The sequence below is a fragment of the Hyla sarda genome, chromosome 9 (assembly GCF_029499605.1).
Source record: "Hyla sarda isolate aHylSar1 chromosome 9, aHylSar1.hap1, whole genome shotgun sequence".
Lineage (NCBI taxonomy): Eukaryota > Metazoa > Chordata > Amphibia > Anura > Hylidae > Hyla > Hyla sarda.
The window spans coordinates 112,499,745-112,516,517 of NC_079197.1; the positions used below are offsets into that span (position 1 = coordinate 112,499,745).

General features: G+C 43.9%; 1 protein-coding gene across 2 annotated transcripts in view; it reads right to left on the reverse strand.

The window, feature by feature from the left end:
• FMR1 (fragile X messenger ribonucleoprotein 1) overlaps positions 1 to 16,773 on the reverse strand; it is a 58,313-nt gene that overhangs the window by 39,803 nt on the left and 1,737 nt on the right. Inside the window, exons 1-4 of one of the 2 annotated variants that reach the window (XM_056537990.1) lie at positions 11,692 to 11,817; positions 6,095 to 6,147; positions 3,318 to 3,411; positions 2,754 to 2,786 (exon numbers count right to left, since the gene is read on the reverse strand). In XM_056537990.1, coding sequence (XP_056393965.1) covers positions 2,754 to 2,756 — 3 coding nt within the window. In that variant the 5' untranslated portion in view covers positions 2,757 to 2,786; positions 3,318 to 3,411; positions 6,095 to 6,147; positions 11,692 to 11,817. Of the gene's footprint in view, positions 1 to 2,753; positions 2,787 to 3,317; positions 3,412 to 6,094; positions 6,148 to 11,691; positions 11,818 to 16,773 lie in introns of those variants that run through there. The other variant, XM_056537989.1, reaches the window with a different exon arrangement.

Here is a 16,773-nt window from a genome sequence, read left to right on the forward strand (position 1 = left end):
GGTTTTCAAATTGAAAACATATACGGAACTGTATTGCAAAGACGTGATGTGAATGCACCCAAACTTGCCAGAAGGTCTAACAGGTTGTCATAGCAAACAATCAGTATCAAGCTTTAAAGGTCAGGTGCTGGTCACTTTATTGTATACTGTAATAAAGTTTATGGCGAATCATTGCCTGCATGACAAGCAATTACAGGTCTACATGCCAGCTTCCCTTATGTGTATAGAACATCTAGTAGGCTTCATCAACTGAGCAATTTTTTTTCCCCCTTCAAATTCAAAATAGGAAACTGAGTTAAAAGTAACAGTATCCCACATAAGTGAGTACACCACCATACATTTGTGTAAATATTTATGTACTTTAATGTGACAACACTGAAGAAATGACACTCCGCTACAACGTGTAAAAAGCCGGTAGAAAAGAGTTTAATGTTGTGTTCCTCAAAATAACTCACACAGTCATTAATCTCTAAACCTTGGCAACAAAAGTGAGTACACCCCTATGTGGAAATGTCCAAATTGAGGCCAAAGTGTCAAGTGTTTTATACGGCCATCAATTTTCAGTACTGCCTTAATGGGGTACTCCGCCTCTAGACATTTTTCCCCTACCTAAAGGATAGGGAATAAGATGTCTGATCGTGGTAGTCCCGCCGCTGGGGATCCCCGCAATCTCCCTGCTGCACCCGGAGTTCATTTAGAGCATCAGGTGCAGCGCTGGAGGCTCGTGACTTCACAAACACGCCTCCTCAATGAAAGTCTATGGGAGGGGGCGTGACGGACATCACACCCCCTCCTATAGACTGGCATTGAGGGGGCGTGGCCGTAACATCACAAGCGGGGCTGATGTCACAAGCCTCCTCCCCGCCAGTCATCCGGCACGGAGCGAAGTTTGCTTTGTGCACCGGATGTCTGGGTTGCTACAGCAGCGATCACGGGGGTCCGCAGCGGCGGGACTCCCGCGATGAGACATCTTATCCCCTATCCTTTGAATAGTGGATAAGATGTCTAGGGGCAGAGTACCCCAAGTCTCTTGGGCATGGAGTTCACTAGAGCTTCACATGTTGCCACTGGAGTCCTCTTCCACTCCTCCATGACGAAGAAATTAAGCGGATCCCTCCAGGGAACAAACCAGGATAGAGGCAGCGCACAGGACTTCAAAGGTAAAATGGTTTATTTACCCGGCATGCCGGGTAAATAAACCATTTTACCTTTGAAGTCCTGTGCGCTGCCTCTATCCTGGTTTGTTCCCTGGAGGGATCCGCTTAATTTCTTCGCCTGTGTGTCCAGGAGCAGCTGCCGCTCTTCGCCCGTTGCAGGGTCACTTCATGCCTTCACCATAGTTGTACTTGGTCGCAGTACAACTAGACTTGGTGAGCAAGTTTTCTTGTCTATTATCTTTGCTTTTACATTACGCTATCACACTAGGAGCGCTCTCCTTGTTTGTCTATTACTCCTCCATGACGACATCATAGAGCTGGTAGATATTATAGACCTTGTACTTACCCCCCTTCCATTTGAGGATGCCCCACAGATGCTCAATATGGTTTAGGTCTGGAGATGTGCTTGGCCAGTCCCTTACCTTTAGCCTCAGTCTTGGAAAGGAGGGGGATCATGCTCTGCTTCAGTTTGTCACAGTACATGTTGGTAGCTCCCAATTGTCAGCAGCCCTCATGCAGCCCCAGACCATGACACTCCCACTACCATGCTTAACTATAGACCAGACACACTTTGTACCTGGTTGCTGCCACATACACGTTTGACACCATCTGAACCGAATAAATGTATTTTGGCCACAGGACATGGTTCCAGTAGTCCAAGTCCTCAGGCTAGGTACACACTGCTATTGTGCTCCAATTTTGGGTTGGAACAAAACTGACATAACCAGGTTCTGACAGATCACACTGACCTAAATGGGGTCAGGCATCTGGTATTTTACAGGAATTGAGTAAAGAAAATTTAGGGGTGTGCTCATTTTTGTTGCCAAGGTGTAGACATTAATGGCTGTGTGTTGAGTTATCTTGAGGGCACAGCAACATTAAACACTGTTATACAGGCTACCCCAATGTCCTGAAACGGTCATTCCAATGACATGATGCATTGTGCTGATTTTGCTACCTATTGACTTCAGTAGGTAGAAAAATAAACAGCAAAATACAGCACGTGTGACCCTACCCATGTTCTGAATTTTTTAACAACTTGCTACAAAATACATTTTAAATCAAACACTATTTTTCATCATGCCGTAACATATCTTGATCTTACAACACATGATTTACTATGCAAGGAACTACTACTTAAATAATACCCCAACAAATGTATTAAAAGACAAGGCTTGACGTATGTAGAGTACAGGAGAACTACAGACCAGGGCCCAGAATTTTCAACCTACCTGTCTTGTTTAGCCAATAACAACCATCACAGCTCAGCATAATAAAACTCGAATAACCAGAGTTTGTAAAGATCTGAAAGCTGAGCTGTGATTGGTTGTTATGGGCTAAATCAGACAGTTACGTTAATAAAGTGATAAATCTGGGCCCTGGTGTTTCCAGAAATAGAGGTCTTGTCTCCGTATATAACCTATGAAAGCAGACAATGCATCTTCAGCCCAAATGACAAACCTCAAGCATGTTTCTGAACCCAAACATGATCACAACACAGCAAAACACAATATAGATGTGTAATACAGGGCACAAAGCTTGTCTGCACAAAAAGAATATGCTTTGTTTAGTAAGCTGGCATTCCTCACAACCTACCATGAAATCATCTTCGCCTTTCACCCTCAAAAACTAAAGAGAATAAATGGAAAAAAAAACAGTTTATTATCTACCATTATAATGATGTATTAGAATAACACAAGGATGGGGATGTTAAAGTGGAACTCTAGCCCTAAATTTTAGTGCATAATAGGTATTAGCAGGATGCGGCTAAACAGTTTCCCCACTCGCCCTCTTACCACGCGGCACCATTCCCCTGCTCTGGTCCTGGCGCGCTGCACTGTAACCAGCTGTCTCACACATTGGTTTGTGTGTCAAGCAGACCTCACTTTCCCTGTGCAACTCTATGAGCATCTCATTGTTACAGAGAAATTGACTTCTAGTTTACACACAAATCCACGTGTAAAACAGCTGGTAACAAAGCAGCGAGTCTGCGCCAAAGCAGGTGCTTGGAAGGATAGCAGAGCCATGTGGCAAGAGGGGGAACAGGGTGGCTGTTTAGCCTCACAATGCTAATGCCCCTTTGTGCACTAAAATTTAGGGCTGGAGTGTTGTATAAAGATGTTACGCACATCCCACTACCACAATGAATGATCAACTTACCTCAACTTCATCGCTCTCATTTATGTCCTTATTGTAACCTGAAGGTGGCGGGAACCTTACATCATGAAATGGTATCTGTCGCTCTGGCTGCCAGCTGCAATGAAAGTCCATCACAATTGTCCTTTGTAATTTAGTATGCACAACAGCTGACCTTTACTGCAAACAATATTTATTATACATCTCCCCTGAACCAGCGATCATGTAAAAAATAACTACTTACCATCATAAAATAAAATACTTACCTACAAATCATGTTACAATTGCACCACAGCTCTCTATTACCTACGTTAAGTGCAAACTCACATGTGCCACCCTTGTGTGACTGCATTTTACCGGGCTCATCACACAATGATGGCATGTGACACAGCTGCCTACAGATACCACATCTAGAGTAATTCAGGACTGGGAATTTAGTGTTTACCTGCTTCAGGAGATCACCAATAATGGAGACCCTGTTAAATAAACTGGCTAATTCCTGATCACTTTATTGTTTGCTCGGAGATAAATGTTCTTCAGAGGTGAGGCAGCCGCTCAATCCCATATGCCCAAATATTAGAATATTCACATTTTGGACAAACTGAATGAGCATGATAATAGCGGGAAATCTGAGGGGTTATTGATTAAAAATAAATGTACAGTGGTCCCTCAACATACGATGGTAATTCGTTCCAAACGACCCATCATTTGTCGAATCCATCGTATGTTGAGGGATCCGTGCAATGTAAAGTATAGGAAGCTGTACTCGCCTGTCCCCGTCGCTCCGGACCGCGTCCTCACCGCTCCCGATGCTGTCCCAGGGGCTCCCGATGCTGTCCCGCTGCTCCGGTGTCTTCTTCGCGATCCTCCGGTGTCTTGCGCATCTTCTGCAGGGTCCGGGCCTCGCTTTCTGGTGAGGTTATTACGCTGCTGCACCGGCGCGGCGTGCGTAGTGACGTAATAACGACGTCGGAAAGCGAGGCCCGGACCCTGGAGAAGATGCGCAAGACACCGGAGGATCACGAAGTGGACCCGGAGCAGCGCAAATAGGCAAGCGAACCTGCCAGGGATGCTTAAACTGCTATCCGACAGCAGCTTAAGCATTTTGCGCTTTCAGATAGCAGTTAATGCGATGGCACCGACATATAAAAGCATCGTATACCAATGCTGACATCGACATGCAATGGCCTCTGAGAGGCCATCGTATGTCGATTTTATCATATGTCGGGGCCATCGCATGTCGGGAGGTTACTGTATATATGTCATGTGTATGGACATCTCTGGCTTACTTGCTTTGTGATCATAGTTAATGGGCATTTCACTGGTAAAACACCTGTATTACTGAAGTGCATGCTCTGACTGTCTGGTAGTGCCTTTCTAAGGTGCATGCAGTATTTTATGTTCTGTACCGCTCTTTACCTGTCCAAGAATTAGCTGCTACTTTTAACACCAGGTGACGGCGGCTCCATTTAATTTTTCTGGTATAATGTGTGTACTGTATAGGATCCTAAAGAAGCTCCTGCCCTCTATGTATAAAGTAATTTATACCTAGCGGTTCTGACTTTTATATGTAAGGACTTACTTTACCCGTGTTAGGGTGCATGCCCATCAAGTTTTGTGCATCTAGCAGGAGAATTCCAAAACAGCCTGCTGCCATATCCCTGCGGAATCCGCACGGTACTCCAGTCAATCCTAAGGGAGTCCGCTAGCGAATCTGGTTGGCTCATTTTCCAATCGTATCCAGCTTTTGACCAGGACTGAAAACCAGACCACAATTTTCAGTCCGGGTCAAAAGGATATGGATAAAAAATAAGTCGACCAGCGTCCCTTGGGCCCATTTCATTGAATAGAGTATGTCATAGATCTGCAAGAGATGTGGCAGATGGTGGTTTTGAAATCCGGCTGCACAAAGTGTGGTGTGCATTCACCCTTAGATATCTGCTTTCTTTTCTTTAACCCCTTTACGTCCTCCACACATATATTTTGGCAGAGTGAGGGAGTATGCTATCTGTGGCTGAAACCTGCTGCTAATGACTGATATCAGCAATCACGCTGAAAACCCCCTAAATGCCACAATAGCAATCTCAGCTTTTACGGAGCTGTCTGACAGGTGCCCGTCCTGTCGGCCTCTGGCATCTGTGCAAAAATAATTTTGGTATCTCTCTACATGTGGAAATATCCGATCGATTAAAGTAATCGCAAAGGAGTATTGTACAATATTATGCCTCAATTTCTACACACCTACTAAATTTTTTAAAAGTTTACACAGTCACCGAACTTCTATGATTCCTGAATTTACAGGACATTGTGTATATATATAAATAAATGTATGCTTACTTTTAAAAGAGGTACTAACCTTTTGTAACTTTACATGCTAAAAAGGCTGACATTTTAAAAGGGATTATATATATATATTAACATGCAGGCACACTACTTCCTGTAATGGTAGCACCTTATGCCTGATGTGTATCCTTCACACATGAGTTGGCATTCAAAAGTGGCTGAAAGCTACAGAATAGTAGAATGATTTGCCAGGCAATTACATTACTGCCTTCAGCCGCAAGAACTAGAATATATAATGGAAGCTTCACCTTCACACAAATAATCTTAACTCCACTTTATTTGTTTTCTTACTGATAACGCCATCCTTACTTTTAGTTCGGATGGGTATTAATGCCTGGTAATATTGAGTGTATGGGTTCATTCCTCATATAAAAAGCTTGTATATAGAAACAGAAGATATGATATGAGCTATGTGGTGGGCACAATGGGCCTTAGTTACCGTCAACCCAGGTACTTACTTATTTTCAAAAGTAACAGTTATGGAATCTTCATGTACATCCTTCACAAATGCCTGAAAGAGAGGAGACATGAAGAAGTTGGTAAGAAGTACAATAAAAACAATCATGCTGTGGAAGTATAATAGGCTACATATAGAGAAATACAATACCCCATAACGATGATTACTAGACCTACAAGAAAATTAAGTGAAATGTAAAGTTATGTGCTGTGATGACTCGCTTTTGCAGACAGGTGCGGTTGCAGTATAGAGGCACGGAAACAGGACTTTTCAACTCAAAGTTCAGTGTTTTATTCACACTTCGCAAAGTCTTTAAATGCAGAACAAAGGAAAAGGAACAAAAACCCACACCTGAGTCCATGCCATGCGGCATCAAGCAAGTCTTTTCCAAGCCTCCAGGCACTCTGCTCACCAGAATCCAAACTCTCAGGGAAGAACTCCACACTCAGCTATCTCTATCCGTGTGAGCTGAAACTAGCAAATCCCCCTCAGCTGGTGAAGCAGCCTGCCTTTAAGGGCAAAAATAAAAAAAGACAGCTTGGATTGTGGGGAATGGCCCACACCCTACACTTGACCATTCCCAGTAAGAGCCATCCCGGATTGGCCTTCCAGCTAAACTATAGCAACAGTGTCAGTCTGCATCGCAGCACAGACACTGAATAAATACTGGCTCTTACTTCACAAAGGCCAGGAGTCTTAGTGACACATACCGCCCATCAACCACAATGCCCTTCACCTTCTCACAGTGCATTTAAAATTACATAGGAAGAATTAGGGTAAATTTCCAACAGCCGTATACATCAGGACGATTTTCTGATGTGTACCTCCTCCTGTACAGAAGATAAAGTGATAAAACAGCTCAGAGGATAAAAGTTTACTTTCTAGGCCTCAGTTGTGCAATGGTGGACAATAAAGAAGGCTGACATGAGCTTTCCTAGAGGATAGTGGACATAAAGATGTAAGGCTAGGTTCACACAGCCGTTGTCTCCCGTCCCGCAACTCTCCCGCCTTTGCTACTAAACGGACCACACGAACAAACTGGGGTAAACTGATGCAAAGGGATGCTATTAAACTCAGGCATATTCATAATCCCCCTCCCTACCAGTGTGTCCCCAGGAAGCAGCACATGCACCACACAGTAACACGGCCGTGCTAGCAGGGAGGGGGACTATGAACATGCTTGAGCCACAGAGTGCCCGCCAAACGAAGATTACGTTAAAGTGCCCAGAGCTCGTGTCGTAGCTCTTCCGATGCCCTACGGACCCAATTTGAATATACAGAAAATGAGGAATTACGGCGGAACAGCTAGACGGTTCGGGATGCCGTAAGTATCATTTTGATCAGTATTACCCGCACTACAAGCCTGTATGACAGGTTAGTGCGGATGATACGGATGACATATTTGCTTTAAGAAGATAGCTGAATAAAGTAGTGTAAGTGAAGGAATATAGATAGCCCTCTTATTACATTTTAGTATCTTACACTAAGTTACCCTTCTTTCTCCTATCTATGGGTGTTCTGTAGGTCTGGTTGAGTAAGATCAAGGGCACAGACATTCATCAATGCCAGACCCCCACTGAACAAACTGAGGTGCTCATCATACTTAATACATGCCAGTTACTGTCAAACCACACAATTGTATATCATACCTCACAATGACCATAGTCAGCTCTAAAGGAAGTTTCCATGGAAAACCCACTTATGGCTTATTCACAGAATAGGACATCAATAGCTGATCGGCCAAGTGCAGTCCTCTAGTACCCATGCCCAACAGCTCTTCTGAACAATCGCAGCATCATCAAATCTTGTAGTGGCAGTGACAGGTTACTGTAGTGCAGCTACCATTTACTTCAATTGGTGTTTGCACAACGTCAATCAGCTAATAATGGCTTATCCTGTAGCTAAGTTATCAACGTGTTTTCTTTGGAAAACTTATTTAAACTACATTTAAAAGGATTATCCAATTTTATTTTTTTTAATTGATGGCCTACTCTCCAGATGGGCACTGGATGTCAGACCCCCACCTATCTGATAGCAATAGTCTATCCGGGGAACACTTATAAAAGCGTTATCCAGTCTTATGAAACTGATGGCCTATCCTCAGGCCATCATTTTAAGATCGACAGTAGTCCAACTTCTTACACCCCCACCTTTCCTTTGTTTGAAAGGTCCGTGGTGATCGCCCTCTTCAGTGTTAACCAGTGCTCACATCTGCCATACTGCCATTCATTTTGTAGTGGTGGCACAAGGTACAGGTGCAGTATTGTCCTGTTCACTTAACCAGGACAACGTGGCAGTACCATCCACTACTGCTAAAAGTGTAAAAACGCAGATATGAGCACTGAAGAACACTGAAGAGACTGCAGCTCTATAAACAGGTGACTGACAGAAGCAGTGCTGGGAAGTAGACCCCCCCACTAATCCATTTTATAGACATTTATTTTATAATGTTGGATAAACCCTTTAAGCCTATGGTTTCATGACTGAAGGCATCAAGCAATATAAATTTACAGAATATTCCTACTGTTAGGGATATTGTTAGAGTTAGAAAGGTCCCCCCAATAATACGATGACTATATAGAGTCCTGCTATTGGGACACTATTAACATCTATCCTCATAAGTTAGCAATATCTATAAGAATAACGACAGAGAAGCATTGCCTCAGAAAAGCTTTGATCCTCTGGGAAAGAACACTCATAGCATTTGCTGTCTGAGGCATTTACAGTTCCCAAACTTTGATGTTTATGTGAACTCCTGTCTAATGTTCTTTGCATCTATTGGTTGACACAAGACCTACTCTATTTTCAATAAGACTCAGACTTGACTTTGTCCCAGCAGGTACTTGAAAAACAATGAGAAATTCTTATCTTCATATCTGAATACCTGAAAAATGTGATTGTAAATACAAATAGTATCTTATAATACTAAACTATCATCCAGTGACTATAACCGGGTTCTCATTTGCTGTAAAAACAGTTTCAAGCTGTTTTACTTGTGAGAAAAAAGAAAATGACTCTTTTGGATGGCCAAGGACACAGGTAGGTGACCAAGGAACTTCTTCAGACTAATTCTGGATCTGAGGAAATCTCTGTAGAAGGGCTGGACACCACATTTGTGGTCATTTTCTGTCCATTGCTGCCTTTAGGGAAATTCCTCGAAGCACAAGCTCTGGCATGGTGAAGAGGACACCAAATATAAGGACATCTTACTAACTTTTTCCTTCCTTTAGTTTAACTCTCTTGCAAAAAGATTTTCTGCATATAGGTTTCCACAAACCATCAGCCTTGCAATATTCTAAAAGACTAAACATACATTACATTAATGATTTGATGTAGATTAAAAAAGATATTGCATCACTATATGAAAGCTTTTTGTGGTAAATGTGTACATACGTAGCTTTGGTGAGCCGTAGCATCCTATGTGTATCTATATGATCCAATGTCTACACAGCTTCGGTGACCTGTACCCTCCTGTGTTTATCTGTATGTCCCAAACTGCAATTAAAAAGGGGTATTCCAAGAAAACAAAAGTATTTGTAAATTACTTCTATTAAAAAATCTTAATCCTTCCAATAATTATCAGCTGCTCAAGTTGAGTTGTTCTTTTCTGTCTGGCAACAGTGCTCTCTGCTGACATCTCCGCTTGTCTCGGGAACGGCACAGAGTAGAAGAGATTTGCTATGGGGATTTGCTTCTACTCTGGACAGTTCCCGAGGCATGTGTCATCAGAGAGCACTTAGAGATAAAAGAACAACTCAACTTCAGCAGCTCATAAGTACTGAAAGGATTAAGATTTTTTTTTATAGAAGTCAATTACAAATCTGTTTAACTTTCTGGAGCCAGTTGATATATAATTATTATTTTTTTTTCCTGGATAACCCCTTAAAGATAGCCATGAATTCATCAGAGCATACAGACTATTCAGAAAAGAACACCCTTTTGTACTCAGACATTATGGCCAAAAAAAATTGTTGGAGCGTTAACACTTAGGATCAGGGATGTCCCAATACTGGCATTGGTGCCGAGACATTTGCATGAGTACTTGGACAAATGTCCCCAATATCCATTGCAGTACCTGCAGAGCATAAAAATCCCTCTCAGCTTTATTCTGTTCCTGTGTTTTGGCCTCTTCATTGTTCACACAGTTATCCAGAGTGGTTCAGGAGCTTCTGCTCTGCTCCATTACCCAGAGTGGTGCAGGACCTGCTGGGTGTGATGACACGATTTCATTGTGCGGCAGGTCTTGCACCAGTCTGGATAAAGGAGAGGATCCTGCACCATTAAAAGAGGGTTGCAGAGGCCTAAGCACAGGAGCAAAGAAAAGGTGAGTGGTATTTTATTTTTAGAGAGGACTTATTGGGGGAAAATACTTAGTGAGGGCATCTACCAAATAGGAGGTTCCCTACTTGCTTATCTTCTGCAGGGACTCTACCTAAAAATGGTGTAATGATAAAATATACCTGGCTATAAGTTTCAATATAAATAGGAAGCTTAAAGCGTACCCGTCAGATCACTCAAAAAAAACGAAACAGTTCTATGTTGCTCAGTATCTCATCCTGATCATGTACATGTACTTTGTATGTGTCTGTGACCTACATTTCTCTCAGAATTAGCTTTATTTCTGAAATACCTTAATTTTGTCCACCAGAAGCAGGGGGCGGGTACTCACTGTGATAACCACTCCCCCTCCCTCTCCTCAGTCCAGTGCTTCCCAACCAGGGTGCCTACAGCTATTGCAAAACTAGAGCTCCCAGCATGCTTACACATTATTAGCTGTGCAGGCATGCTGGGAGTTTTGGTTTTGAAACAGCTGGAGGATATGATTGTAGTCCCCCTTTATCTCACACACACACACACACACACACACACACACACACACACACTGGGTTCATATATTCTTACACATTAGATAGACACGCTGATATACACACACACACACACACACACACACACACACACACACACACATATATATATATATATATATATATATATATATATATATATATATACATACACACACACACACAAACAGACATGCTTGGACACTTTCGTCTGCAATGCATGTTTCTGCCTCTTATTGATGTCTGCTGTGTGAGAGCCGGCAGCAGTCTTCCTGCCCCTCCCCCTTCTCTTCACATCTGCAGTGTGTACAGCCCCTCCCCCCTCCAAAACGTCCTGGAGTCCAGGACGAAGCAGTGTAGACAAAAGCACTCAATGCAATCCAGGAGGCAGGGGGGCAGTTCTTTGACTGGCTTTTTCAATATGCTTCATGAGGCACATATACGTGGATAACCTTTCAAATAGAATGCTGAAGTATACGAGCACAGACAGGCACTGCCTCATTGACTTCAACAACGCAAACAGCTAGTGACTGCATTGAATTCATTACCTGCACATACATGTTTTAATCTCAGCCAAAAAAGCACAGCATGCTGCAGTTTTAAGTCTGAAACAAAATAAGTTGTGCAGAAAACGACCAGGACGTAATCAATAACTGACTATGTTTAGGTTATTGAAGTCAATGGGGCCTGTATGTTAATATGTTGGCATCACATCTTGACAGGTGACCAACAGATGTCTCAGGTGAAAACCTACACTAATATAGACCCGCTGGTCCAGCAGCTAGAATCCTCAGCAGGTTATGTCCTCTAGAGGGACAGCTTTTCTTTGAGGCTTCTCTCCACTGTAGCTATTAGACGGCTGACCCATTATAACGTTCATGTGACCTTATAGGAATATAAAAAAAAATAAAAGGTCGTTCAACTGCTCAACTGTCATAACCTGGCACGCCTCCCAGCCCTCTATGACATTCAAGGAAGGGCTGGAAGATGAGTGCCAGTAAGGAGGCATGCCAGGCTGTGACACTTACCAACAGCTTTGCACCACCTCTTTGACAGAAAAAAAAAATCCTGACCTTCAGGAATAAGATTCCTGGACAACACCTTTAAAAGGGGTTATCTTACCTAGCCCCAGTTCCATGCAGCTTGTGTTCCTTTCCATCCGGACCCCTAATCTTCTTTTCCGAGATGAGCGCTTGATGCAGGACCTGCTGGCTCAGCCAGTGATGTCCCGTCTGGGCCGGTAATTGGCTGAGCCAGCAGGTCCTGCATCAAGTGCTCATCTTGGAAGCAGAAAGAATAGAGAAGACTGGGTGGAGAGGAACAGGAGCTGCAGGGGACTGTGTCTAGGAAAGTACAAATTTATTTTCTATTTTCCCAAACTTTTCATCGGGTGTAGGATTGTGGCACTTGTAGTCTGCTGCAGGCATCCCCCATTGTATGCATTTTATGCAGGGGATCGCACTTCGCAACAGGCCACAAGGGCAGGATCTGCTCCCCCAGTATATATACATGCATTTGGGGTTGAGCATTTCCTGACATTTGAAACCACATTTTTTTTTCTTGTTTTTCTATTTTCCCCCAGCACCAGATTTATTATAATTTTTTTTTAAACATTGGATAACCCCCCCCTAAGAATAATATGGATTTAGTGAGTGCAATATGTAACACATACTTTGTAATCTGTGACTATGTTGACATTGTCTGGATCTTAGATGTCAGTATACTTTGTCCTCATCCATCGGAGCTTAGCACACATACATACATAGAGGTGAACTGTTCTGCTGAGAGTGAAGCAAGTTCAGGCTCAGGCTGATGTTCCGTAATGCTAAAGAGCTTGGAAAGTATTGGAAGACTTGGGCATAAGGGTATGTTGTTGTCACCATCACGGTAGAAGACACCAACAGGTGTCACAATCCTACTTGGTTCTAGATTAGGGTGGCTAATTTTTTTTACATTCTTATCTGATCGAATCCTGGCAAAAGTTGCCCACCCATAAGAGATACTCGCGTACAAAATTTGTTTCCAATTGGACAATATCTTCTGTCTCCACTACAAGCTTCATGTTGTACATGGGAAATGTGCCTTGGATTGTTCCCGCTCTCAATTTTGAAGCTAAGGATTCTAATTAAACTATTACCTGGGATAATCCAGATGTCACCATCAGTCCTTCCTGTGTTGTGATATGTATGAAACAACCTAACAATGGACAAACCTTCCCAATTTGATAACACAGTGCCAGGGTGGTCTTTCACTAAATACTAGGGATGTCCCGATACCATTTTAAGACCGAATACGAGTACCGATACTTTAATTCTAGTACTCGCCGATACCAAGTACAAGTACTTATACTTTAAAGGGAATCTGACACCAGGGTAACCCGGTTTCTGGCGCTGCTTACCATATGATATGTGGGTCCTTGTTGTGTACAATGGAGGCGGCTGCTGTAGTATGAGCCAAGATTTCTCTCTTCTCCATTGGACAGAACAGGGAATTTGTATTGGCGGGGAGAACGATGACCACATGGTGAGCAGCGGTAAAACCGGGTCATCTGCACTATCTACACATAAATTTAAGTTAGTGCAGGTGACTCTGATGTAAGATTGCCATCTTTAATAGTAGGTGGTATCCCCTTATAAGTAGTATAGATAGTTGAAGACATTTGACAGCAGCCCCGCCCCCACCCCCCCCCCCTTGCTGACAATTGTATCAGTCCTCCTGTAGCCAGCAAAACCCCCCTTTTAGCCAGCAAGACCCCCCTTTTAGCCAGCAGGGCCCCCCTTTTAGCCAGAACCCCCCCCCCCCCCGTTAGCCAGCAGAACCCCCCCCCCCCCCCCGTTAGCCAGCAGGACACCCCCACTTTTAGCCTGCAGGACCCGACTTTTAGTGAGCAGGACCTCCCTTTTAGCCAGCAAGGCCCGACTTTTAGCCCTTCTAGTTGCTTACTTCCTGTCGCCGCTCCGCTGTCCCGTTCTGCCGCTCCCTTTACTGCTGCTGCTCCGTTCTGCCATCTGCATCTTGTGGTCTTATGGAGGAGCACGTGAGGTGTCACATGCTCCTCCATAAGACCACACGATGCAGATGGCAGAACGGAGCAGAGCAGTAATCGGAACGGCAGAACAGAGCTGCGGCATGATGCAGCGGAGCACTCCACCGGGTATTGGCTTTGGTATCGGGGACATTAGACGAGTCCCCAATACAATGCAAATACCGGGTATCGGGACATCCCTACTAAATACCCATGTCATACAGTGGGGAGGACTGTAAAACTTGTGAGGCTGGGTTCACATCATGTTCTTACCAATATGGGACCGCATATAGCTGGGGGGAGCTGAAACCTTGCACTCCCGTATCCCTGCCGTATGCCGCCCGTATGTAATTAATTTCAATGAGCCAGCCAGAGTGAAGCGCTGACTCTGGTCGGCTCATTTTTGCCCCGTGTGCGGTTTTTCCACCGCACCTAAAATGTAGTGAACCATGGTTTGAGGTGCAGTGAAAAACCGCATACGGGGCAAAAATGAGCCGACCGGAGTCAGCGTTTCACTCCCGCCAGCTCATTGAAATGAATTGGATACGGGCGGCATACGGCAGGGATACGGGAGTGCAAGGTTTTAGCTCCCCAAACCGTATGCAGTCCCGTATTGGTAAAAACGTGATGTGAACCCAGCCTTACAGGTGTGTTTGCAGAATATAGGAAAATAAACCTTGTCAGAAGGCGCTGTTCAATACATCAGACGAGGAAGAAGATATGATCCTCCGAAACGCGTCTATTGGTATTTAAATAAACACAGTGCTTCCTAGCACTTTCATCTCTATTTGGCTTCCACCTGATTTGTCTGATGTATTGAACAGCGCCTTCTGACAAGGTTTATTTTCCTATATTCTGCATGCACCATATGGGAGAAGTTCCCTTCTACCCATTCCTACCTTGGGCCCAGCAGTTCATTTCCAGAGGATCTCTCCATACCCCATAGGGGTTATATGCGCATATTCTACGTGGTCAGGTGAGCGGCCATCTATAAGAGCCCCCCCTCTGCCCTGAGTCATTCAGGGACCACGGTATCTTGGGTAATATGCGAGGCGCTGTCCTTTTTTTTCTCTTTTTCTTACAGGTGTGTTTGGGAGAGTAAGTGGTCAAGGGGCACATCATACTCTCTTATTTAGACAGGCCTTGCCCAAATTTGACAATAAGGGTCAATTTATTACCATTGTTTCTGATAAAGACGACTCCGATTAGGTCCCACAAGCTCCATATATGGTTGGTTGGTTGGTTGGGGTTTGGGAGGAGCCCGAAACGCAGCCTCCTCCACATAATGGGTTCTGGGTAACTCAACATACTACACACAGGCAAGGTGCTGTAGAAAAACTTTTTTCCACACAATTCAAGGCTCATTTCCCATGAAGCTCGTAGTGGAGACAGAATATATTGTCCGATTGAAACCAAATTTTGCACATGAGTTGATCTTATGGGTGGCCACTTTTGCAGGGATTCGATCAGAGACAAAAAAGTGGAAAAGCGAGCCAGCTTAATGTAGAACAAGTGGGTTGATATACCCGTTGGAATTTCCTACCATATTGTGACGGTGACTGTGTGGCATAGGTGTAATCTTGCTTCAGTCCTTCAGAGGCAAGAAAAGGGACCAGAGTCCTTTATGGGTGGGTAACTTTTACCAGGTGTAAGGATTCAGAGAGAAAAAAAAAGTGAAGAAAAGAGGCCAGCCTATTTAAGATCAGGGTATTCCAACCAGTGTGCCTCCAGCTGCTGCAAAACTGCAACTTCCCGCATGCACGCTGGTTGGGAAACACTGATCTAGACCCCTGATAAAGCAGGATGACCACCAATACTGTCATAGATTCTGCTATATCTAAGGTTGCCAGGCTCCAAAATAGCAGATCTGCCTACCGTATATCCATCACAGTGTTTCCCAACTAGGATGCCTCCAGCTGTTGCAAAACTAAACACAAATTTCCCCTTGGTAGGGTCAGGGATCACACTTCAATATAATCACAATAACCCAGGGCACAAAATCCCTTATAGGACCCCCCCCCCCCCCCTTATTAAAACATAACTTTCATAACTTTTATTTAAATTACTTCTTAAAGGGTAACTCATTAAATTTAAAGGAGTATTCCAGCGCAAAATAACTTATCCCCTATCCAAAGGATAGGGGATAAGTTATAGATCAAGGGGGGTCTGAGTGCTGGGGCCCCCTGGACGGGGCAGCGGCAGTCTGCAGGAAGTGAAGTTTCGTCCCCAGCAGAAAGCCGCTGCAGACATGCCCCCTCCATGTATTTCTATGGGGTACGTGTCAGCCGCCACCTCATGCGGGGACGGAACGCCCCCTTTCCAGCATACTGCTGCGGCCCCGTCCGGGAGATCCCGGGGGGCCCCAGTGCTCGGACCCCCCGCGATCTATAACTTATAGGGGATAAGTTATATTGCACTACAGATGTCCTTTAATTTTTGCTATTGCACTCCTTAAGGTAAAAAAAAAAAATATATATATATATATATATATATATATATATATATATATATTTCTAATATATTTTGTTTTCTGTTTTATGTGTGCTTAAAAAAATTAAAAAAAAAGCTCAAGAGCACATTTCCCCCCATCTCATGCACAGACTTAGGACCGAGGTCCAAACAGAAAGTGCAGCCTGGAGTGCTGAGGGGGGTGTATCCAGCCTCATCCAATCATAGCTCCTCTCACACTTAACTGCCATATGCTGTTGGTTGGACCCCCCCCCCCTCAGCACTCCAGGCTGCACTTCCTGTATTTGGGCTTCAGTCCTAACTCTGTATAAGATGGGGGGAAATGTGCTCTTGAGGTTTTTT